This window comes from Scatophagus argus, chromosome 12, assembly GCF_020382885.2.
Source record: "Scatophagus argus isolate fScaArg1 chromosome 12, fScaArg1.pri, whole genome shotgun sequence".
NCBI classification, from domain to species: Eukaryota; Metazoa; Chordata; class Actinopteri; family Scatophagidae; genus Scatophagus; species Scatophagus argus.
In genome coordinates, this window is record NC_058504.1 from 15,478,400 (window position 1) to 15,504,037 (window position 25,638).

The 25,638-nt window shown below is 40.7% G+C and overlaps 1 protein-coding gene across 4 annotated transcripts in view; it reads left to right on the top strand.

Moving 5' to 3' along the window:
• gria3b (glutamate receptor, ionotropic, AMPA 3b) overlaps positions 1–25,638 on the top strand; it is a 79,510-nt gene that overhangs the window by 12,028 nt on the left and 41,844 nt on the right. For all 4 annotated transcript variants that reach the window (XR_006844899.1, XM_046406395.1, XM_046406394.1 and 1 more), the window contains exon 3: positions 10,704–10,943. Coding sequence is in view for 3 of the 4 variants with exons in the window: in XM_046406395.1 (XP_046262351.1) it covers positions 10,704–10,943 (240 nt within the window). In the remaining variant the exon portion in view is untranslated. The remainder of the gene's footprint in view (positions 1–10,703; positions 10,944–25,638) is intronic.

The following is a 25,638-nucleotide window of genomic DNA, read 5'->3' on the forward strand; positions in this document are numbered from 1 at the left end:
CCTCAATAGCTTGGCTCAGTTTGTTTCATCGTGATAGGATATGAATTGTGAAATGTAAATTGAATAGTGACACCAGAGGCAAAGACTTAGTTTACATGCACAGGAAGTGGACCTCGTGAGAATGGCAGATAGTTACCCCTCGTGATGGCACTGTGTGGCACACTCTTGGCTTTGCATGTGTATATATGCCATGCATAAACACACAGATCAGAAATCTCCCTAAAGGACTGAAACAGCCAGTCAGGAAGCATTAAACTCAGATGGCTTCCACTTCAACTGGAATATGGAAATTTCAAGACTCACTGCTGTCCTGTCTTAGAGAGGAGGAAAAGAGAAAATGACAAACAGAAACTAGTTTAGCAAGTGAGACAAAAAAGATCACAAAAAACAAACAGAAACAAAACAGCATTTTGTCATTTACGGAAAATATAGGTGCCTGCCAGACATCTACAAAGTTTACTCTTTACCTTTTTTTTTTTTTCAATCATCCAAATAAGAAGAGGAACGAGAAAGGTTTTCAGCTGGCAGGTATTTCCCTTGCTTTGTGGAATTGGATTCAAAACAAGTCAGTAAGTGCGGCACTTTATACCTGAAATATCACCACAAATCTTTTCTCAGGCGAGACCAGTCCTCCTGTAGTCAGGTCGAATAATGTGGAGGCATCTTCTTAAACTATTATTTTAATCTCTTTGATATGGCACGGAGTTTTCTTCTTGTGTCTTTGTTTCTTAAAGGCATCTATCGTGGAGTCCTAAAGTGAACTGTTTCCTCTGATTCAGCGAAGCTAATCTTTCCTGTTTTTTTGAGAAGGCAGAGCCCCAGACCACTTCTGACAGCGACAGTTTGAATGTTTGCTGCTGCGGTCTGACATGTTGAACTCTGTGTCCCTCGTTCCTTTTTTGCAGCTGTCCCGGGTGTCTTGCCTCATCTAACTCGTCTCACTCCCAGCACAGCAATGGTGATTAGAATGTGTGTTTGTGTTAGGACACACGGCGGCACGCATTCAGCAACTCTCCGTCTTTACGCAGCCGCAGCGCGATCCGCACCCGTCTTCATCAGCGTTCCCCACACTCTTCCTCGCTTCGTGCTCTACTCTCTTCTCTTGCTCCATATTCATCTGCAAAGAAGAGCATGCTTTAGGGCCGCAGTGCTGATTGGGAGGATTAGTGGCGTGTGAGGGACTTTGTCACCAGCTTTCTCGGAAATCCAATTACAGAATATCATAAGCCTTACATGTTTCATACTCTGCTGAATCCTCCTTAAAATGCGCACAGCCTCACTCAAAGGGTCAGTGTTTAGCAGCTGTCCCCTCTGTGTGCTGTGGTAAAATCTTCCTGAAGGTGAAAGGAGTGATCATCTTTGAAAGGATAAGACAAGTCCTGTAGCACTCCTCTCGCCTCTGCATTGCAGCAAATGGTCGACTGCATGAGCCTGTCGAAGAAGGGATTGTTATTTGTTCAGTGTGATGGGCGGGGATCTCGGAACACGGCCCTTGAGGTGAAGCAAAGGCCAAGGGTTTAGGTTTGATATCTCGCTCGCGTAGATAGTCCCTAATTGCATTTGTCAAGTAAATGACATGCAAAGAGCATGCAAGGTGTGAATTCTGAATGTATCACTTCAGTCCTATCAAACTGACTTTCCCTCAAGTTATTCAACACACCGTCCAATCTCTTAGCTGCCTTCACAACATTGCTATCTGGATTACTGAAATATTCAACGTATTGAACATTTGAAGAGCCTTCTTGTTCAAACCCCCTGCTCTTTTGCCCTGCATAATGATTTTTGTCTGGGCAAGCAAAGGGCATTGCCATGATAATGAAGACATCGCCACATGTGCAGGTCCTCTGCGGTATGTAGGTGTGTTTGAACCCAGTGCTGATTCCAGCACTGTGTGCTGCTCTGTGTTCAAACAAAAGCATGATGGTACGACCTTGAAGGTGAAACTATCTGTCAGAAGGAGATGGAGTTGAGAGTCACTGACTCCCCTGGAGATTGTTCACCAGCCACTCTCACAAGTACAGGATGATATCATCAGGATAGCAGGTGGAAGGAAGAAGGGAGCTGAAGTGCTTCAGAGAAAAACATGAGAAGAAAGAGAATAGTTAATGAACTCCGATGATCAGATGTACGTGGACTGCATCTGACCTGTCGCCACTCTGGTCTCCAGATCAGTTTCGCATCTTCAGACCACTATATGCATAGTAATTTGGTGCAGATAAACCACTGATGTTTCAGGCATTATTAGTGATAAAACAAGTGTTTTGAATGCAGACCATCAATGGGATTCTGTCCATTTTAAACTATATATAAAAAGATGTGCCTGTAAAGAAAAAATATTATACTGTCCATATTTGTTCAGTGACATTTCAAAATTGTTCAAGAAACTTTCAGTTGGAATATTGGATCGGTTTGAAAAGCAAACAATTCTAGTTTGCTTAAGTAGTCCTCCCTCAGCTTACTTTGGCAAAGATTTGACCAGCCAAATCATATCAGGTTTAAATTCTGTTTTTCTAGCAGAGGTCAAGCAACTTCTTATTAGAACTGTTTTAGTTTGCATGTGAACGCTTCATCAGAATGCTCTGTCGCCGTGTGATATGGACTGAATGTTTTTTCTATGGTTGTCATTTAGGTCCAATATACAAAGCTTCAAAGAGAATTTAAATCATGCTAACAAGAGTCTAAGTTTTATGCTTTCACACAGATTTCCATAATGTCCTTCTCAGTCAGATACACTACTCTGAATTGAGCTCAGAGAGAGAAAAATAAAGACGTACACGCACACATTAATGCATATTTGACTGTTTACCTGGTATCTATACAGTTCTGTGAACATTTTTTTCTATTGGAAGAAACTTGTTTTGATATTTAAACCATATATTTTTAGAAACATCGTCTTGTGTTATCTCAAATCCTATCCTTACATTTGGATCGAAACTGTAACTGTGAGCAAAAATCTCACGCATGCGATTGCCATATTGGAATAAGAGCTTGTTTCTTCTAATAACTGTCCTTGCAGTGGAAATGTTGATGATGAGAGATGAGATGTGAATGAATGAATGAGCTGATTCTCATTTGTATAGAGCCAGCATGACAAACAGTACTCTCTTTGATGTGGGAACACTAATGTGAGCCCTTAAATTTACTGTCCTTTTTTGACGTGATTTCTAATGTATCTGTATCGGAGGAGGAGGAGGAAATGCTTTGTGTGTTTCCAGTCTGAAGTTGTGCACAACAAACAGATAGAATAAAATGTACACATCCAGTTTCTGTTGCCAAATAAGTGTATGTTCCAGTCCTGTCCCAAGCCTTTGCTTGACTACAGCAATAAATGAATCTCGATATAAAATTCGAAAAATAGTATTAACATTTCTTGAGGTGAGTACAGAGTTTATTCAGTCACCAGCAAAAACAAAGTTTAAAATAATAGATAGGAAATATGATAGGGCTTGACTACAGTAGCTGAGGGAGTGAGAGACCTGTCCTCCGCATGTGGGGATGCTGATCTCTGGGTGGGTAAACTCCAGGGTGACAGAGCATCACCCAACTCAGGCTCCTTATCCTCTTTCATCCATCATACATTCTAGCAGTCAAATCCCGAAGTACATAAAGAGACACATACACAGATGCTTTCTAAAACTGGCAAGGCGAACAAGAGAGAAACTAAAACAGAGCTGCTCTTTTTTTAAAATAAGTAACTGCTACTTTGCTTTAGTATACTGAAGTAGATAACTGTAGTTTTGTCAACAAGTAAAAATGCTTTTTGCATTCATTGTTAAGCAGTGTGTAACACAAATCATTTTATTTGAATGATTTTAGTTGGACACTGTAGTTGGACAGACCATTCAGATGGGCCATTTAGTCCCAGCTGGACAGACCAATTAATCAGATGCTTTTAATTGGACAGACCATTTTAGATGGGGGTGACGTATCATTTCAGAGAGACAGACAGATGGACAGACTTTTCATGTTAGTCAGTCAGTCAGGCAGGCAGACGGTCAATTTATGTAATTTATCTAATCAGTGAAATGGTACAGTATTGTATTATAAGCTCTTAGAATAAATCTGTGGTCTCCATTCTGTAGTCTCACTCAATGTCCTGCCCATAGTACCATCTGATTGGTTACACATGATGAGTAATAGTTCGTCAGCACAGAAGGCTAGTGTGCTTGAGAGGCAAAGAGAGACCGAACCTGTTCTGGTGAGAGCTTAGCTGTCTTCCCTTTGACTTAATTTCTGTCAAGGAAGACCGAAGTTCCAATAAACATCGCAGTTTTATGATCTATTTCTGTGAGGACAAGCATGTTACACCACCGCAAATGTCACAGCCAAAGGGATTCCACTTATTGGAGGCAAAAACGAGGGATTTTAAATCATTCGCTCATTGCACTTGACAGTAAAACACAGCATAACTTTTCACTGCAGTGCTGCATCAAGATTTGGGTAATTGTTACTTTTTTAAAGTAACAGCAGCTGTAAAACTGAATGATGATTAAATGTTGCATTTAATGCACAGATCACACGCTTGCTGAACTGTCGGGGTCAGTCCTTACAGATCACACATCAACTCCTTCCATCTCCTCACTAATATAAAGTGTATCATAACATGGCAACTGTAGGCAAGAAGCATAAAAATATTTTTAAATTTTTCTATGCATTCAGAAAATTAAACAGCAAATTTTGTTCAACAATAAAATGAAAAACAATAATACAACAATAACTACTGGAAGTAATTACAATATGTAGTACAGGTGTGTTTTCATTTGTTCTCTTTCCACAGTGTGTGTACTGATATCATTTAACCCAGCAGCTGATCTGAGGAGTAAATAGGTGCTAGACGCTGGCGGAGCAGGATTAGTGTCAGCTTCCCTTTAACGTTTCACAGCACTGTTGCAGTTGAGCCATTCTTGAATCTCCGTCTTTGAGTTAACAGTTTGAAGAATTTCTCATGTTTATACGACAAAAGCTAATGTAGTCCCTGAGGGTACTTAGGAGCTATCTCCCGGTGACAGCATCTCATCTTCAGAGCAGGTTGGTCCTGATGTGGGGTGGGGCACCAGAAAGAGGAGCTACGAAGACCAGAGAGACAGTGACACTGAGACATTGGCAGGAAATGTAAGACATGTGGTTGTGAAGAGAAATAACAGAGCCAAAAAGGAGAAAGAGCGTGGGCTTTGTAATAAAGACGAGGAAAACAGCTAAAGAGATACAATCATGGTTGACATTTACTGTTCCCGACCCCCTTCCCAAGGCTGCGCAAAGCCCTGGCTCATGGGCCACAAAAGAAGTCCTAATAATGTGAGTGCATGAAAAGGTTTTTTATGAATTAGCCCAGCATGCCTGCAGGACACCATATATCGCTCTGAACTAGCATTCCAGGCCAGCCATCTCAAGTGATGCATCAGAAATGTAACATCCCCATAGCACTGCCAAGTGTCCTGATTATAGAAGGGAATGAGGGCGGCACACTGTGTGTGTTTGACCAGTGAACTGGAGATGGGATGCATGGTTCCCTGTAGCAGGATGGGGGAGGAGGAGGAGGAGGTATGGTTAGACGAAGAAAAAAAGGGCAAATGAAATTGGAGAAGAAGGAAAAGAGAAGGAGCAGATGAGGGAGAATTATCCTTGTGTTGTTTACCACTCAGTCCTCATGCAGGCTTCTCTAATGACTGAGTGTACATGCACACTCTTGTCAGAGGACTTGTGAGTAAATTAGCATTATTGAAATTCAAGGTGACACTCTGAGAATCATTGAATTATATTAACTGATGTGTTATTTTCCTTCAGAGTATGAGATAGGTTCGTCTGCCTTATTTCCACCTGCAGCACAACATTTATTTCATTTTTATTTAATTACTGAGAAGGATGAGGCCAAGGCAGGGTCCCATCTCTAAAGCAGCTATCTCTCCTGACTGTACTGTGCACCCTTTTTCTTTCCCCAACACCAATCTCCGCTCCACTGATGGAGCGGGGCGATATTATGGGGAAAACAATGTGAGAGGGGAAAGAGAAAGGCACTCAGGTGGAGAGAGATACTGCCACTCTCGAAGAGGATGTATGCTTTGGGGGATGACCAGATGGCTGAGGCAAAAGACAGGCAACAAAAGGAGAGGTCAAATATAGTGTTGAGGATAAAGGAGTGGAGGGTGGAGAGAGACAGTGAGGCGCTGAAGGGGGTGGGGAGTGAGATCAGTACTGCGTGGAGAAACTAGGAGAGTGTGAGTCAAGTGTAGAATACATACATACAGAGAATATGACTCTTTTGGGCTGCAATTCAGTAATCCAGAACTTTTCATAAAGTATGTGGAACTTTGCAGAAACAGCTTAAATTCTGAGCTTGGCTCCAGAGGATCACAAATGACAAGAAATTCAATACATAAATCAAACAGAAGAAGAAGAAGAAGAAGAAGAAGAATCAACTTTATTGGCAGTATATATATTTTTACATACACACACTGAATTCGTCTTCTGCATTTGACCCATCCTTAGTTGAACACACACATGCAACACCCGGCAAATTACATGCAGTGAAACACACACAGGAGCAGTGGGCAGCATCAGGCGCCCGGGGAGCATATTGGGGGGTTAAGTGCCTTGCTCAAGGGCACATCAGCCGGCTAATAGAGGGGGGGAGTATTTTTCGCATTAATCACTCCACCACACCCAAATTTTTCCTGTAAGCATTTATTAAAATTTGGTCAGTATGTTTCTACTGACTACTTTTTTGCTTGCTATTTCCTATTAATAAACTTCTCAGTGTATATGCTCTGCTCATTTGGTCTGCTGTCATATAACTCACATGTAACCCGAGAGAGTCAGACTTTATTAAAACAGAAATGGTTAAGAAATTTACATGCACAGCAGATTAGTGAGGTGGCAAATTGGTGCAGCTTTTAACAAAAATGTAGATTAAAAAGAAAGTTACAGCCTTATACAAAAATGTTTGATTCATAGAAGTAGTTTGAAAAACCACTTGATCATCCCTGACAGGTGATTATGGCTGTTGGTGATAAGAGCCAGCACTGCTTTGTTTTCACAGCAGTTTTAGTTGACAACAGGTTGAAGTTTCCTGGCCTTCTAATTAAGGGGTCATTTTTATCAATGAGATGACATATTTGCTTAACTGTTTACAATCAACACCACTGTTAGCTCCACCTGAAAGTTCCTGCAGCTCAGATTTACTGTAGCCGCTGGTACAGCATATAAATACTCTCAGTACCCGTGAAACCTCAGTGTGTGGTGCTAGCTTGTTAACCTCTGACTATGTAAGTGGGCCAATAGTGATTAAGAGTGAGAAAACAAGGTTTCTGCACAGTATGGCTTTTGGCACTTCATTGAAAATCAATAACACTGCTTCCATTAATTGTATGTAGTGTTACATTAATTGTGGTTGTGTCTATTTATGGAAGTGCATGCATGTGGCTGTGAATATCACGTCTGTAAAGGAGGCCGAGTTGTGTTTTGTGTGCAGGCAGATCTGGTGCAGTGAGACTAGCCAGAACACGTTCTTTGTGTCCTTCAAAACCTCAGTGCCATGGGAGAACCCACCTAGAGCTCACTATCACTAACACATCACTAACAGATCACCCACATAGCTTGTGGGATTCCTGCAACACATGAACCTTTCCACTGAGATGAAGTGGCGACCCTGAACAGGTTGCACTGTATCACTAACAGGGACAAGATGAGAACACAATGGGCGGGGGTCTGGGAGGGAGCAACTTGAGGGTATATGGACATATCTGTTATTGAGGCTTGCTCAAAGCTCAACCTAATAAGAGGACAGAGGACAGCTGAGCAGAGAGAAAGAGGCTGCCAGATCTTACCCCCATAGGATAGGTTCTGTGTCAGAGCTGGCTCAAATTAAGAGGGAGTGCAGGGAAAAGTGGGCCTCGACGAGGGCTGAAACTCCTACTGGCTCCCATTGAGTGTGGGAGATTGCACCACTCACCCTGCAGCACTTAACCACAATACTGCTGTCCATCTGTTGATTCAGTTATCAGGCAGTAGTGTGTGTGTGTGTGCGTGTGTGTGTGTCTGTGTGTGTGTTTGCATGCTTGTATGTCTGCATGCGTGAGTGTGGCTTCGCCTCTGTGTGTGTGTGTGTGTCTGTGTGTGTGTTGCTGAGAATGGATGCTTATACCTTGGGAGAGGTGTCTGTACCAGGACAGATAGGGAGGGAATAGAATTAAAATGGATGAGGCAAATCCCACCGGTGACTTGATCTCTCATTCACACAGCAATTGTGCTTAAGAGCCGAATACGTGAGCGCTGTCATGTTGTCCTCTGAGTGTCTGGAAGGTCTGCACATACTGTGGTGCTGTTCTTGACAAAAGCAGATGAATTCTCTTGGCCAGAAAAAAGAAAACAGAAAACATGTGTGCGTGTAAACGTGTGTGATTGTATCTTGTGCTTGATTGGGATGATGAGGCTGTGAATTGGCAAGAATCTGGAGATGCAATATGTGTCACTATACTGGGGTTATGGTCCAGTGTATTGTGATACTATAAGCAAGGCACCGTGTTGTTTCATAGGCCTGTCTTTATGCTGAAATTGTTACGTTAGAGTGAAAGAGTCAAATGACTGATGACAGAACACTGCTGTCTGGTGGTCAGGGTTTAAACGCAACACAAAATGTACCGCAGTCACGGTTCTTTGCACGTAGAATATTAATTAAAAAGTGAATCAGTGCAGTACTATGAAACATAATATTGTGATTCTGCATCAATAATACCTGACATCCCAACAAGATGAAGGCAAAATACAAACTGCGATGTTGGTGATGAACTGTTTCCAGCTCAGCACCAATAACTTCAGAGAATGCTAAAAAAAAAAAAAAAATATCCTTATTTAAACAAGGAGCTAAGCTACATCTGGTGTATCCCACTATATAAATTGAATGAATATCTGTCAGGAGCAAATATTTATCATAGCCATTAGGTAAGATTAGATAGAGCCTCCTCTCCTGTCATCCAACCATTGTACTGAAATACTGGAAAGTATTTACGAATGTTAAGAATGCTTGATTACCCAGCGGGAACACTTGAGAGTCAATCAGAATAAGTGAACAGCCATTCACGATAGAGAAGGCAGGCAAAACACATCTGTGGCTCTGAATGTTAGCGTTCACATTAATGGATTCTGACTGAATGGAAGTCGCTCCTGTCAGACAATTTACACTGTCCCACTAGAATGCGGGATAAATACACAAACATCCTTAACAGGGTTTTCTGAAATGTGGGTTTTTTCTTTTCTTCTTTTTTGTCAAATTTCATGATAGGCGCACGCAATGAGAAAAATAAATGTATTGTTGAGATGCTCATTTGCCAGAGTGTTTATATTGGTGGTTGTCTGCTTGAAAAACATTCAAATGATTTTTTTAAACTGTTTCCTTTCTTATACCTTTGGTCGTCTCAGTTGAAAGAGTTGTTTTTTTCCCCCCTCAAAAGTTGACGTTCTGGGACAATACTCCTACATGTACTCCTTAACACTTGCTTTGCCTTTTTGTTTATATTATGTTCTCATTAGATCTCATTTGTCATTCAAGCCATACAAAGATGCCAAGTATGCAGCTGTAGCTGACTTCCTGGAAACTACAAAAGCAAAATGGTTGTGAGTTTAAGGTCATCAAAAGTGAAACTATGTTCAGGTCTCACTCAAGTCAGAAAGAGTTGTCTTTTTCGGCTCTTTTGTAGGAGGCAACAGGAGTGGCAACAAGCAGCAGTAGTGCTCACAACAGCTGTGAGTGCTGCAGTGAGTCGTTCACTGTGAATGAGGGAACAGAGATACAACTGGTGGGAGCGCTTGGTGGGAGCTGGGGACCCTCTGTGAATGCTGTGACATTTCTATCCTTTGGCTGCCTCTTTCTTGCCAACAAGAACACACACACACACACACACTGTGCTTACTTGCATTTACACCTCCAAGATTTTTGTAGACATCCTGTCACAGTGCAGGGCACACTGTAACTGGAGATGTTCTCTTTCTGATGCAGTCCAAGCTTTTATACATTGTGTATTGGCAAACATTTTTCTTGTGCAGATTCAAATATCCATTGTTAAAATATATTTTATATTGTGATCGCAAGGGATCATAGGGTGTCAATTTGAGCTGCAACTGATTTTTTTCATTATTAATTACTCTGCTGATTATTTTCTCGTTTAAATGGGCGATACATTGATTTAGCAGGAACTCACATGGGTCAAATTCCAAAAGCACTGAATCCTACAGTCCCCATAATGCAACATCATTGTGTTTTTAATTGGCCCTTTCCTGCCTGCTGAACGCCCACGTTTCAAACTCTAAACTATAGAGTAGTACCTCTAATCACAAGCGAACTGAACTTGATATGCAAAACTGATGGCATGTCCCTTTCTCACAGATCATTTGATCTAGAAAATACTGAAAAATGTCCAAACAGTCAAAGTCAATTAGATAAAATATAAAAAAAATTCAGTAACCTCATATACTTCTTATGAACATTTTTACATTATATGCCTGATAAATATACTGTAAAGGCTTTGTGCACTAGGGGTCAAGACTCACACAAACCCTTAATTTGCAGGTCATGACTGGTGGGTTAAATAACCCAGTCAATCTACCACTGCCTAAAGTGATGAGTTACACATTTATGGATGTGCATCCACTTTTTTTTGCTGAATATTGTCTTAACACCGCTGTTCTCTTGCCCTCTGCTGTCCCCGCAGTTTGCTCCCAGTTCTCCCGCGGAGTGTACGCCATCTTTGGATTCTATGACAAGAAGTCCATGAACACCTTGACCTCATTCTGCGGCGCTCTGCACACCTCCTTTGTCACACCCAGTTACCCCACCGATAATGAGGTGCAGTTTGTCATCCAGATGCGCCCCGCCCTCCGCGGTGCTGTCCTCAGCCTGCTCTCTCACTACAAGTGGCAGAAATTTGTCTACCTCTACGACACAGATCGAGGTAGGTGACTGGGCGAACCTTGAGTATGTACCTGCACACCATGGTTAACAGAGGAGAGATTTACCTTGTAATACTTTATGAAAGCCATGTAAATGCTTGAACTGTTAACACTGCACTATTTCATACAGTAGATCGGTGTTATTTAAATATGAAATAAATTACCCTAGCAGCTCATAAAACATTATAATAACACAGTACACTTGAAGTCTTTCATCTGAAATGAGGTATGTCACAGCTGCTGCTAAAATGTTTTCTGCAGAAACCAGAGTCTGTGCCTGCCTGTGGGGGCTGCTTATTGTGCTGCCTGAATGAGGTTTTTTGTGTCATTCCCAGATTGCAGTGCCTCGTTGACAATAGTGCAGCAGCATGCCGGATGTATGACGAGCTGTCAACATGGCAATGTGTTAATGTCTGGGTGTTCTAATGTCAAATGAGAAAATAAGCTTGTTAGCCTTCACGAAAAAAGAATAGAGTCACCTCCTCCTACAGAAACTTCAGTTTGTTCAAACAGCACGTGGGCGGAACGGAAGGATGTGTTGAAGATGTGAGGGTTCCCAAAAAGTCTGACTGGACTTTCCTCCCAAACTGTACGTTGAAGTTTGGATTTGCTATATTTATGTTATCATTGTTGAAAGGTCCTGACCTCCAGATGTGCTTCAAGCAGCCAGTCTTCTGTGCAGCATGCTCCCTCTGCGGTTCTTTGCTTCTGGTCCAGCCTCACATACCCATCTCTTGGTGTCTCGCTTTGCTTGAGAGTATGAAGTGTGCTTTAGCACAGAGTCCTCTGTCTTTGGGTCTTCAGGCCTGTAAGGTCCGGAGCTGAGGGCCTTAATCCTCCGCACAGCCTGCAGATAATATGTGGTTAATTAGGGTCACTCTGACTAGAACACTCTTTGGATCTTCCCTGAGGATGCTAGCAACCCACACGTCCTTCAGTATGGCCAGTACTGCCCGGCTGCCGGTGCCCCATCCCTTTGCTTTTCCTCTTCTGTCTGGCAAGTAAGCCTGCCTGGGGCACGGTTGGATACATAGTGGAGGTGGAGAAAAAAGCCTGAAATACAAACACAGAAGAGGTGTTAGAGAGAGCAAGAGTGATAACAAATAGGGATATACTTTAAAGAGAGAAAAGATGGACAGAGGGCAAAAGAGGGAGGGAAATGGGGGGGAACACACAATACCAGTTGAGTCTAACAATTAAGGCGACAGCAGGCGCATTTGATTTACATCCTGTTACCTGCGTACAGACAATTCCCTATGCACAACATCCCCGTGCTGAGGCCCATGCCAAGCCACTTTTACCTCTCTTCTTACTGCCAGCGGTGTAAGGCGATCCCTTATTAGTGGGAGGACATTGGCCCCAGGAGGGGATTAAAGTCGTTTATTGATGCACTCCATCCAGCACTTTGGGGGGCTTTGACACTTGGCTCATCAAGCAGACAGATGTGTCAGAGAGCCTCTACCTTCGCTTATCAGGTAGTGCAGCTCCCCTGGCAATATGGTCACTGACTGCTGACTAAACCAAGAGGAGTGACATGGGAAATACTCTTCAAGGGTGAATGTTTTTTTACCCTCTGGAAAAGAAGCAAAAGGAAAATTGACAGACAGCAGCTCATGTCTATATTGTACTGAGTTCTTTATCTTTTTAATGGCTAACATACCCCCACAGTCCTATCAGAAGAACTCAAGCAGAACCCGCATATCACGTTTTAGATGCTTTCATTAAAGTGGGTGTTAGGTCATGCCACATAAAGAGAATATTGTTACAATATTTCTATTTAAATGATTAAAGTCCAGCAGGGTTTTCTCCAGATTGCTCATGGCTGCAACTTTGAGTCATAGAAGCTGGGCCTTTCTATTAGCTTTAGCAAACACTTTCAACTGTCTGTCTTTTGCTTTTTGCTGTTTTATCATTATGTTTAGCTAAGTGTGTCAACTATTCATGGATTACCTTTAGCTATGTATTTCAACTGTTCATCCATTACTTTTAACTTACCATTTTGCTCACTAGTTTTCATAACATGTTTTTACTGACTCATGTTGGTAGAACGTATGCATTGTGTACAGTTAGTTAGTCCTGGCTGGCTTCTTACAGGTTATTGCAACAATACATTTGTTTAACCATCAACATTGCACCAATTCTAATTTGTTTCAGATTTTCATTTTCCTCGAACGCACGTGTGGATATATATTTTTAATCAGCTGAGCTACATTTGAGCTGTATTTGATTTTTTTGTTCGTTCCCTATGACATTGTTTTGGGTCATCTAATTGAGAGACACTGGAAGATCATTGTCTTGCAATCCATTGTGTTATTATGGTGTATTGTGATTTTCCTGTGCCAGAATTGACATGTTAAGAAAAGCTGCTTGATCTCTGACCTCAAATATAATCTTTACACTGGTAAAAAAAAAATGAAACAGTACTTCCCTGTCAGCAGCTGCTTCTGGCAGATATCTAACTTTGCTGAAGATAAACAGGAATCGAACAAATAAATCTAAATAACAAATAACCCTCTGCTCATGGTGTGTGACACAAAGCACCTTTTGCGATTAATTATTTTTCTGAGTGCCTTTTTGCTTTTTGATTTGTGTTTGGCGAAAGCATTGATCATCCACAATACTGGAAGCAACTTTGTAATGATTCTCCAAACTCTTCTATTAGGGAGGGAAAACACAGCTAACTGAGTTCCACCAAGAGGTTTTATTCAGTCAATAGAAAAGATTAATTACAACCACACTGTTCATTTGACTCTGTTATCGGGCTGGCAAAAATGCTTTTAGGACTTAGTGCAGTGCTTTCAGTTGGAGAATGATGGCCCATGTGCGACGGGCCCAGATGTATTAGAGGGAAATGGAGGGAAATTTGTACCCTAAATGCCAATATTAGAAAGCTGTTTGAAGGCAGATGTTATGATGAAGGAACCGCACTGGAGGCAAATGTAACCAATATAGACATTGTTATACCACCTTAATGAGAGGCTACTCATCTCTCCAATGTAATGTACTAACAGGATATGTGTGTTTTAATACATGTGTGGGTAGAGAGAGATGAAAGAGTCAAACGGATCTTGATCGATTCGTTCTTTTTAGTCACCCCCGAACATCACGTATGGGAAAAACTCACAATCCCTGCAACACTCTTTCAAGCAAATCCTCTTTTTTTCCTCAGGTCTTGCCTCTCTAAGAGTGAATATTGTTTTTTTCTGTCCTTTCAGTTTGCATCAGCAGACGAATTTCCCCTTAAAAAGCCTGCGTGGTATAGGGTGAAGGTAGATGGATCTTGCCCTTTCTGTTCTGGCGGTCAGGTATGGGCAGATAATTGCCAGGTCTGTGCTGGAGAGACAGATGATTACAGGCTTTATTGTCTCTCCCAGGCACAATCAACCCTGATTCAGCGATCTCACTTCTACTTGATTTATGAGTTGCTCTCTCTCTTTCCTCCTCACACTATCTACCCTCTATACCATACCTCTTCCTTACATGATTTTAGTTTTCTTTTATGCCCCTTCTTCCTGGGTGTCCATTGGAGGCAGTTGTGACTGTAATAGTGACGCCGTCACTATTACAGTCACAACTCGATTGCTGCAAAGTGGTCAAAAGAAGATGAATTATGAAACAACCAGGGCTGCAGTGGGGGATAAACACATGTAAATGCAATTCCTGTGATGCTGGCTGGATATTTACACGCCCATTGTCACAATGAACTTTGTGCAGAGAGAGAGAGAGAGAGAAAGTTTTGACAGTTTATATTTAAAATCCAATAAATAAAATAACGTACAACTCCGTATTGGGAAACACTTTAAGATGAGGATACAAGTCATAGATAGACAGATAGATAGATATACTTTATTGATCCCAGGCTGGGAAATTACAGAACCTGAGTAATGCATAACATAATGCATAATGCATGCCTCATGATGATTTACTGCATGAAATAATGCAGGATGTATCATGACTTCCCATTGCTCACCACTAAATGATCTTACTATCTATCGTTACTGATCTATCGTTACTTCAGCTTTGTGTGATTAGTTCACACTTAATAGATCATCAGGTAGGGAATGTCAGGTCATTTAAGTTACCACAATAATCATTGTAAACTTTCTTACTAACTTTTAAAGCAGTTCATGTAGACAGAAGCAGGCTTTTTAATGCTGCCTGGTGATTGTGTCGATTTTGCCAGCTATAGTGACTCTTGTCTCTGGCAGGTTTCATCATCTGTAGCTTGACTGATGACCATGTTAACATAGAAGTTAAAAACACTGTCTCTGGCTGACCTCTTTATGTTTCAAGCTGACTCATTTTAAAATGAGAACCGTATTAAAAGGGCTCATAAATATCCACATGAAGGTCACATACGTGTTACTGTGCTGAAGGACTGAGGCTAAGTCTAGCATTTCCCTGTAAAAAGCCAGCATTGTCAGCAGATGATGCTTGCAGAGGACATGAATGAAGAAACAGCATTTTGTATTGCAGTGTGGAGCTAGAGCGAGTTGGAAAAATAGACTAAAGTTGAGTCATTTAGTTGAAACACTGTGTGGCTGCTTAAAAACTCCATCTCCAAAATTCTTCTTGTTCCTACAGTTGAATGTTTGAGCTTCACTGTGTAGCCGTAAGGCTGTTTTCACATTCCTTGCTAAAATTGTAACTTTTCTCTGTGCTTGTTGAAAATGTGATTTTAAGAGACGGGTCTACACATGTGATATTTGCAATCAGAAACAGTTTGGAAGCCAATCCCTGATCTAGTGTTCAACGTACACAAATTTGACATGGAAACCTGAAGTCTCCAGTGCACAACACTGAGAATAGACCTTACCGTGAAGTAGGAGGCATCCTGTGTCGAGAAACTAAACTTGTGAAATGAAGTATTTGCATGAGCATGTTGTGGAGCCTTTAATGAGGGTGAAAGAATAGCTATTTTAAAAAATTTTGTGACAATTTGGATCATGATTAACCAAACATGACGCTAATGTTACGGGGATTTCAAATCCAACAAAGAGCTGAACAAAATCTCTAAGGCTATAGTTGATGTGCTATTCATAAACCCACAAATGAAGGCAGTATTTAGACAGACATTGGCCCTAACATTTGGCTACTGTAGGAAATAAGCAAGTTAGCCATTTATGCAAACGGTTAGAACAGATCTACGCTCCCGTGTCTCCTTGCATTGTTTTGATTTTGTCAGTCTCGAGAAAATCCAGTTCACCTTGAGCTGTGCAGCAAGACAAAAAAATAAATCAATGTGAATGAAAATATAAATATGACTGATTGAGTCCTCTGACGGTGTAAAAGCACTTCTATTTTCCTTTGACATTTTGTGAATACCAATCTGCAGAGAGCAATGCCAGTGATATATTGAGGTAAGACCTGGAGCTGCCACCTCTTTATATCCATGATGGTATTGTGAGACACAGGATTTTAGCTTGTCTCATAATATCCATCGCCACACCAAGGCGTTGATGACTGATATTAAGAACAATGCCAGGCCTCTTGTTGTCTCTTTCCATCGTTTCATCTACCAATCAATATTGCAAACTTGATATAGTTGGGAGGAAAACGATCCGACATGTAGCTGCTGCACAGAAAGCACAGAGCCATTTACTTTTATCATTTAACTGCTGACAGTTGAAACTACAGCCGAAATAGTGTTCGATGCCACAGCCTCATTATAGCACCAGGAAGTAAAATGTTCTTTGAACACAAATCTGCCAGGTGGAATCTGCTTTTTGATATTCGTTCTAAAAATATCTCCAGGGCATTCCTTACATTCACTCTGTCAATGTTTGCAGCAGCGACAGAGTCAATTGAGCAACTTATCTGTAACAATAAGGCACAGTATTGATCATTAGAGGTTGCTAATGCACTTGTAACCACAAAGGGAACAGCTTATATAAAATATGCAAATATATGCAGATTCTGACCCACTATATGTATGCAGGCTTTTTACAGTGTTTATTTAAGTCAATTGTATGTTACATTTATTATTAAAGGTCTTAAAAAGCCAACATTGAATATAAACAGTTATATTTTTATTGAACAGAAAAATCGAAAATCTCACATGAAAGTTCTGACAGTGGTCCTTTATAGGAGAGGAAGTTGAACAACACCGAGCCGATCCTCAAGAGAAATATGTTTACTTTCTAAAAAAGTTACTTGCTCCTTCATTATTGCACAGGCGGCTGTCTCTCAGGCAACAGTCTGGGCCTAAACCTAAATCAAACAAGCCAATTTGGGTTTCTCACAGCGGAGGCAATGATGTGCTTCTGTTGTTTTTATGCACAAAATAAATGATAGAAAAGAACTGGTCCTTTATAAAATCAAATGAAGTTATGCAAATATGTGGTTCTATCATTTTTATAGTCAAATATATATATATATATATATATATATATAATTATTATTAGCAGATTATTATTAGAACTTTTTCTATTTGAAATGTGCTCCAAAGCGTGGTTGGATAACAAAGTGAAATTTTTCTGTTATTTATTATTGAAGCTTTTTGTTGTAGTAAAAGCAGTACTTTGCCCATAGTGAATGTCAGTATGTCTTTATTTATTTTTAAATTGTGCATTAAACCATCCATCCATTTTCTATACCTGCTTCATCCATGCAGGGTCGTGGTGGGGCCGGAGCCTATCCCAGCTGACAACGCCCTGAACTGGTCACTAGTCAATCACAGGGCCCTTGCACAAAGACAGACATCACCCATTAATGTTACATTTAAAACAATTTTTAGCCATTTTAATACAATAATGTTAACCGACCACATTACAATTTATTGGAGTGACAGCTGAAATTAAAGGACGGCCTGTTGGTCCAGTCAGAAGATGTTGACTGCATGTGATAACAATGACTGGCTGGAGCCAGCGTGGCACACACACTTACTGCTGACATGCTGCCAGTGTAGCGTGGCTTGTGTAACATTTGAGTCACGTTGTAGCAGAGTAGAAAATATATCAAACAGAAGATCTGATCTGAGCTTTTCAGCATGCTCAGTTTAATGAATACAGTAGACTTTATTACTATGAAAGGCTAATGTGCAACTGATGAAAACCACTCGTTACAGTCCTTCAGTTTCTCTCTTATCTATGAGATGCTAGAAATAACACATCTTCCTGGATGTGGATCTTAAAAGCATGTTGATCATATGTATTTTTTTGTATATATAATGTAAGCTTGACGTTGAAGTTCATTACTCAAATTATATGGAAGTTGATAAGAATTCTGAACTTGTAATTAGCTCTGTAATGGCTGCTAATGTCAGTGAATGTGTAATAAAATAATTTGCCTTCCTGCTAAAACATAAAAAGATCAGATTGATAATAATCTGGTTGCATCAATCAAAGGCCACTTGGCTCTGTATAAAACCCTCATAACTCTCCACAGACACTGTTGATCAGCTGTTTAACAGGGAGACAAGATAAGTCCGGCCTGGCACAATTGGCAGAGTGATGTGCCAGCAAGGCCAAGAGGCTTGTGAATGGGAGGATTGGATGACCGCACATAGTTAGCCTCATTTCTTCTTTTTTTCTGCCAAGCTACTGTAGATAGAAAGATAGACAGATGTGAGGGGTTGCAGGGGGGCAGTCAGGCAGAGTCAGATACACTGTGACTAAAGTGAACCTTGCTCCCTATTCCTCAGCAGTCCCTCTAATTGGCTATCCAGAGACACTTGCTTTTGTTCCATAACAGAGTCAAATAATTAATGCCTCCCGCTGCTGTCTTGGATGCCTTTGATGGCAAACCAAATCAAGCCTGTCCTTTGGTTTGATTGTAGTCATTTGGCATTGCTCTTACTGTTGTAAACAACATAACAAATCAAACAATGTGATAACACTACCAAAAGCATTAAGGATAGTCCAAACTCCAGTGATTAAACACATGAAGGCAGGAACTGGCTATGGCTTTTTTCTTTTGCATAATTAGTTAAGAAGGTGTGTTGACATGTCGTTGCGCGCAGTGTCTCTGTAGTTTGCATTTTATCTTTTAACGAAAGCAGTCAAAGCAGCGATTTTCTGTGTAATCTGAAAAACCACAAACCACCAGCTGTTTTTTTTTCCTTTCAGTTTGTTATGCAAGTAATTTTTATGCCATTCTGACACATTTCACACAAATAATGTCTTGTCAAGTACAATATTGTCACCCACAACTGCTGATTTAAACTCTCTGCTCAGAATGTGAGATAATAAGTGTGAATGCCAGCTCCCTACTGCAACCGTGTCCATATCAACTGCAGCTTGTTTTCTTGGCTTTGTGGTCTCATCACAGCCACTATAATGCCACATCAGCTGCACCCAGCTGAGACTTTATACACACACACACACACACACGCCTCTTGTGCTTTAGTGGCCCTCTCCTTCACACCGGCTTCATAACAACTAAATTATGCATGCATCAGGAGAATAAATCAGCTTGGACATGCTGACAAGAAAGGGCACATCAGAGAACCATAAAAAGCGCAAGGAAAAATATTAAAGAAATATGGGCGAAGCTATGCATTATTGGCCCTATTCTCTCTTTTTATTTTGCACACATAAACTGGTATCTCCACCAAAGTGACATCCAAGTATACAGATAATCCAACCTGTGGCAGCAACCTCTGTAATTCAGTAACCCCTTGAAAAACTACAGTCAAGCACCTGTGCCTTAAAAAAAAAGTAATACGAGTGCCATGGTCTGTCACAATAAGCACACAATAAACCTCTATGCTCTCTCAGTGTCCTCTTTTAACTGAACGTGGAATAAAGCCATTTTACCACCTACCCACTGCTAGCTTCAGTAGCCATGAAATTACTGCTGGGAGCTTTTTCTTATTTCATTATAACAAAATGTCCTGGCCTTTGCTTCAAGCAGCCATAGTGCTAGTTGATTGCTTTGATGTTACACCCTGTCACAGAGCCAATTTGTTTGTAGAAACAACAAATAAAATATATATGTCATTCTCAAGCGTAAACACAGGAGTGAAATAATATTCAGACTCTTTTTCACGAAAAGGTGTTTTTTTTTTTGTTTTGTTTTTTGTCGTTTTCCTTCTGTTTCAGTCGATCAGGCAAAGCTGCCCAGAGAGTTTTGCGCACCACTTGATCAATCCTTTCAGACACACACACACACACACACACACACACAGGCACAGAGTGTGCACGCCCAGGCTTGTATGTGTGCTGATATGTCACACTATGCAGTGTGAGTGAGAGAGAGACCAGGGAACAAAGACAGACACGGGGAGATGGAGAAGCTGTGAAAAGTCTGTGGGTGGATTTTCACAGTGGAAAAGCGCTACTCTCCTCCCTCCTGCATGTATGTGCTTCTAAAGATACAGACAGCATGCTGCTTCTGTTTGATTTGACATGCGCTGTCTTTTTGATTAGGACAACACTTGGCAGTGAGGCTGTTTTGGTGATAGGCCTACTGTAAACACCACATCAAAGCCTTGGCTGCACGCTGTTGGGCCAGTTTGGCATTCACTTCATGGTGAATGCTGCGTTTCTACGGTCGAGGTAAACGTCTAAAGCTTCTTCCCCCTTTGGGAACAGAGATGCGGGGAAGCTCGTACTGGAGCACCGGCTGATTTCAAATCAGCTATAACGTTTTATTCCTTCTTTAAATTATGTGAGTTGTGTTTTAATCTCCTAAAAGATTAAAAATCAGGAGTTTTTTAAGAGTTATACACTTTCCTTAAAAGCAAGTCATTTGCCATGTCTTTACAGCCACTTAGAGATTCTCATTTCATTCCTCCTCATCAACTATCCATTGATTGCACTTTGCATCTTTGTTGCGTCTGTATGTAGCTGCTGGAGAAGTCAAGAGTACAGGTCATATATTCTCAGCAAACTGCAGTCTGTTTGATATACAGCCCTGATTCTAAAAAGGTTAACATGCTGTGTAAAATAAAGACAAAATATAATGATTGGCAAATGTTTTGCAACCTATATTCAGTGAAAAGACAGATATATATTTAATGTTCAAACTGATAAACTTAATTGTTTTTTGCGAATACACAATACAGCAACATGTTCCAAAAAAATGTGGGATGGGCCCATTTACCAAATCACCTTTTCTTTTAACAATATTCAGCAAGTGTTTGGAAACTGTGGACATAAATTCTTGAGGTTTTGTAATAACAATAATAATAACAAACTTTTATTTGTATAGCACTTCAGAGAACTAATAAAAATCAAATAAAAATGTAGATAAAAGGGAGAACGCCAATATTAATGAAAAATCAAATGGAAAATAAAACCCATTTGTTAATAATAGAAAACATTCTCCAACAATCAGGAAGAGAATAGAGTACAGTGTAGCGTAGACGCAAAATAAGAGCTACTAAGAGTTGAAATTAGCATACAAAGAATGTATGCACTGAAGTAAAACACAAAATTTTGAGAACATTAAGTGAGCTTGCTTCCCTGATATCTGTAAGCAGTGTTCTCTGTTCTCCACATCTTTGGGCTGTAACTGACAAAACTGTATCCTGGATTTTCTTTTGTCTTTTGCTGGGAACCAGCAGTAGTTTTGAGACTAATAAAACACCACAGAGACACTCCGTTTCTCACTCTCTTTGCCAGTCTTTTGCCTCTTTTTGGTGTGCAGCTGATGCAACATCTGATTTTGACGCTGATTACTACGGCAACAGTGGAAGCTCCAAAGCATTCAGGTCAGCCCTATTACTGACAATAGTTTTTCTTTAGTGTTCTCAAGCCCATATAACAATATTCCTTATGTAATCAGGTCAGTTTTTAATGCAGTCCCCTTGTGTGGAGAGATCTCTCTGGATTTTCCGAATCTTTTTTTTGTAGCTTTTTGGGGGGAGATTTTTCACTTTTATTGGGCAGAACAGCTAATAAGCTAAAGGAAATGATGATATTAAAGGAAATGATGATATTATTATATATCATATGTTGGGAAACTTGTGTTGGCCGACATGAGTTTGAACTGACGTGGTGATGAACATCACACCATTCTTGCCTTTCGAGGATGCTACTCGTTCATGCCCTTTTCGGATGAAAATGTGTTGCTGTTAAACTAGAATAAGCTTTACATTACATGCTGAATTCCATTTAATAAGGGTCAAAAAAAGATTTTTAAATAGGCTGTTATTTGAAAAAACGCAGGAAACTCACTACTGATTCGTCCAGAGGATGCACCTTGTTTTTCCCTGATAATTCTACACTGTGAACAACAAATCCCATTGACTATTCAAAGGAAGACCTGTGGGTCCCCAACCCTCACTTTTTGGAAAACCAAATCAATCAAAATCACTGTTTTACACTGCCTCCCAACTTTTTTGGATTAGGGGTTATAAACTGTGGGCCTATGCCAAATAACTAATGAGAGGAAAAGCCTTTCCTCTCCCCCAGCCCAAGACTTTGATCTCCACTGCACAAACACAGGAGGGATCCTCAGAGCCCTGGAAACATACTTAGCCCAGAGGCAAACACTCACCAGGCCTTAAAAACTGTAAGTATTTATTTTGGCTCCCTCAAAAGACAATGGAGGCCAGGCATCTCTGGGAATATTTATAAATTAGAACACAAAGAGATGCAGTTAATTAAAAGTGAGAGTTTGACAGCTCACACGGGGGAATGACTGCTTTCAACTCTTATTCGGTGACCTCCCTTGTAGGGGCTGTCATGTCGTATTCTGAGCTCCAGGGCCACTAAGTTTGCTGGGATTTATAATATTATACACATGTTTTGTTTAGTTCCAAGGTTCTTGTGACTCAGTGTAATCACAAGTCCAGCAGAAAGCCTGAATCCCATTTTGTCAATTTCATTTTCCTGTGACCGGGCATTAGCCAGAAGCAGCCTTAAGTTCAGTCTGGGCTTGCATGACTCTTTCCTCTCATCCTGCGGTGGTCCGGCTGGTGTGGTTAAACGGTTGAAAGATCCCGTAGGCTGTGATCATCCGATGTGCCGCTCTTAATCCCAACCGTGTGCCTCCTTCTCCAGTGCTAATGAGAGTAGCAAGTTTGAGGGAGCCTACTTGGTGCTGCGTCTCCATGTGCTGCCTTCACCATGACTCATACAGGATTTAGTATTGTCAGCTGCTAATATACTGTAGACTATTGTATGAACTTCAATGTTATATATTTACCAAATCCAACTATGTGCTTACCTGTCTGATATATCTGTTATTTTAACTGCATGTGACACACTGTAATGTAAGTACAGCAAACATCAGATATGTAATCCTGAAATATGTACATGACCTTTAACAGCATGTCCTGTATGCAGGATTAATCCAACTGAAAAAAAGAAAATAAAAAACAGAAATATATTTATACTTTTACACTGTTCCTTTAGTGGTAGAAAGTTTTGATCTTAAATGATCAGGTTCAGATGCTTGTCTGGAAAATGTCTGCTTTAACTACAGTACAGTGAAGGTGAACAGAATTTCTTCCGTGAAATGGTAGAAATATGTACAAACCTGGACAGAAATCTGCAAACCAATCTGCATTCCTCAATACCACAAAGTAAATAAGTTTGGGTGAACTGCTTGTATAGGACCCTTTCACAGTAAGGAAACAGAAGTGGAACATCTAAAGTTCTCTGCAGATGTTTGTCCCCAAACTCAGCATCAAACCAATCCCATAATTATAAGCCAAAGCCATGGTCTTTGTGGTTTCAATTCAGCTGTTTCTGATGCCCTCTGAGACCCTGGACAGTGCTCAGCAGGGCATTTTGGCCTGCCAGAGACCCTCATTTACCAGAGGATTGGCAAGTTAGAGGAGAAAGCAGCCACATATTTTGTTGGCTCAATGATCGCTCTCTCCTTTTCATGTGTGTGGTTTGGATTTTGATCCTTCAGAAATGACTTTACGTCGTGTTTTTCTGCTGTTCAGTTCTGAGTCTTTGCCGTTAGCTGGTGGACTCAGTTGCCTGTGGTTCCCTTTATTTATTGCATAGTGTATAGTTGACGGTGACTCATTTACTTGCATTTCATCATTTCACTATTTAATTAGACTTTGTAGATTAGATTTTTGTATTGCTGTAGATTAGTGTAGTAGTACCAACAATGATACAGTGTAATGATATGGTGTAATATCAGCAAGCAGTATCGTCGTGCCTCTAAAGCAGACAGCAGTCAGCTGTGGCTAATGCTGAGGTGTACGCTTAGAGAAATTTGCAATATGGTTCCTCTGATTTGCCCAGTTAGCCTGCATCAGCTGTGAGATATGAAAGAGGGCTGTGATACAGAGAGAGAGAGAGAGAGAGGGAGAGAGAGGCCTGTGAGGCCTGCACCGTACCCTAATGAGAGGCAGGGAACCAAAGGAGCTGGCCAATGAGATTAGATGCAACTCAATTCAATTACTGCTGAGCCGCCACGGGTGACGCTTCAAAACTCATCCTGTTAAGATCCGGTTCACAGACGAAAAAGAGGACTGCAGCTTTCACTCAGCCGCTCTATGCAATGCTGCCACAGCATCTCATTCGCAACAGCTCTGATTTATAAGCGCACAGTGCGTCATTAGGCTTCGTCTGGATTTGATAGCAGTCTCTGCAATGTTCTGATATAAATTTAAGGGAAAGTGCAGAAATAATTGAGTTTTCTCCCATCGCAGAATGGCTGCAAAAGCTGCTCCACAAACTGCAGACTTGTTTCAAGTGTGTGTTTGAGATTAAAGACACGCTTAACAGCCAGTTTTAGCTTGAACTATTTAAAAAATGTATTTAATGCTGGACACACACAACCCCCACAGCTCTGCCCTTGCTGTTACCCCTCTACCAGTGCCACTCCTGCTCCCCTCTCAGCTCTATAAGATAGTTGCACCAGCACACAGTAACATTTCACTACCTTTCTGTGAACATCAACTCTGCCTCCTTTAGACGAAGCCTGCATGAACATTCTGTGTAGATGCATGTTTGGAAATGAACGTAGAGAAAGGTTTTCTTGGTCACCTTAGGTCAGAGGGCTCTGAAGGAAACGAAAACAGGCATAAACGTTATACTCTAAAAAACAAACTAAACACAAGCTTTGACAAATTGAAGCATGTGTTTGATGTTTCAGTGCAATCTTCAGTCCATTCTGGCAGTCTCAAACATTTGATTTCACTTTTGTTCAGCTTGGACCTGAATCATGGCAGTGTTCGCCAATACAAAACACTGATGCTCTACATTTGGAAATGGAGTAGAGAAGTGATCACCAGAATGGCTGTGCTCTCAGGGCATCTTTTAGTATAGTAAAATAACTGTACATGTAATATACTGACTCAAAACAGTGGATTCGGGGTTAAGTGATTCTATCAAGATTACCTCTGGTGTCCCCTGTGTTGTATGTGGGAAACAATGATTACAAGTGCAGTTTTTCAATTATGAGCCCAGTACAGCCACTATTTATAACTTACACACATTTACCAGCCTGCCTACCCTACCTAACTTAAATGACGTTCTTGAATCTGAAGGACTAGCGTGCTATGAATAATATTGATTATGATAAATAATATTCTGAAGAAAAAAAAATTGCAGCTTATAAAAGTATAAAACACAAATGAAAAAAATAAAATATGTGCAGTAGGTCACAGTAAGCCCTTCAGACAGTGCAATTACTGTTTTGGTTTGTTTTTTTTTACTGTATGTGAACACACATGTACAAGTTCATGGCCATGTCCACAGTATTGCATTTCTTAGCTTCCTCCTGTCTGCTTGTCCAAACTGCAGCTACTGTAAGTAACGCTGATGGATAAATATCTTATACAAC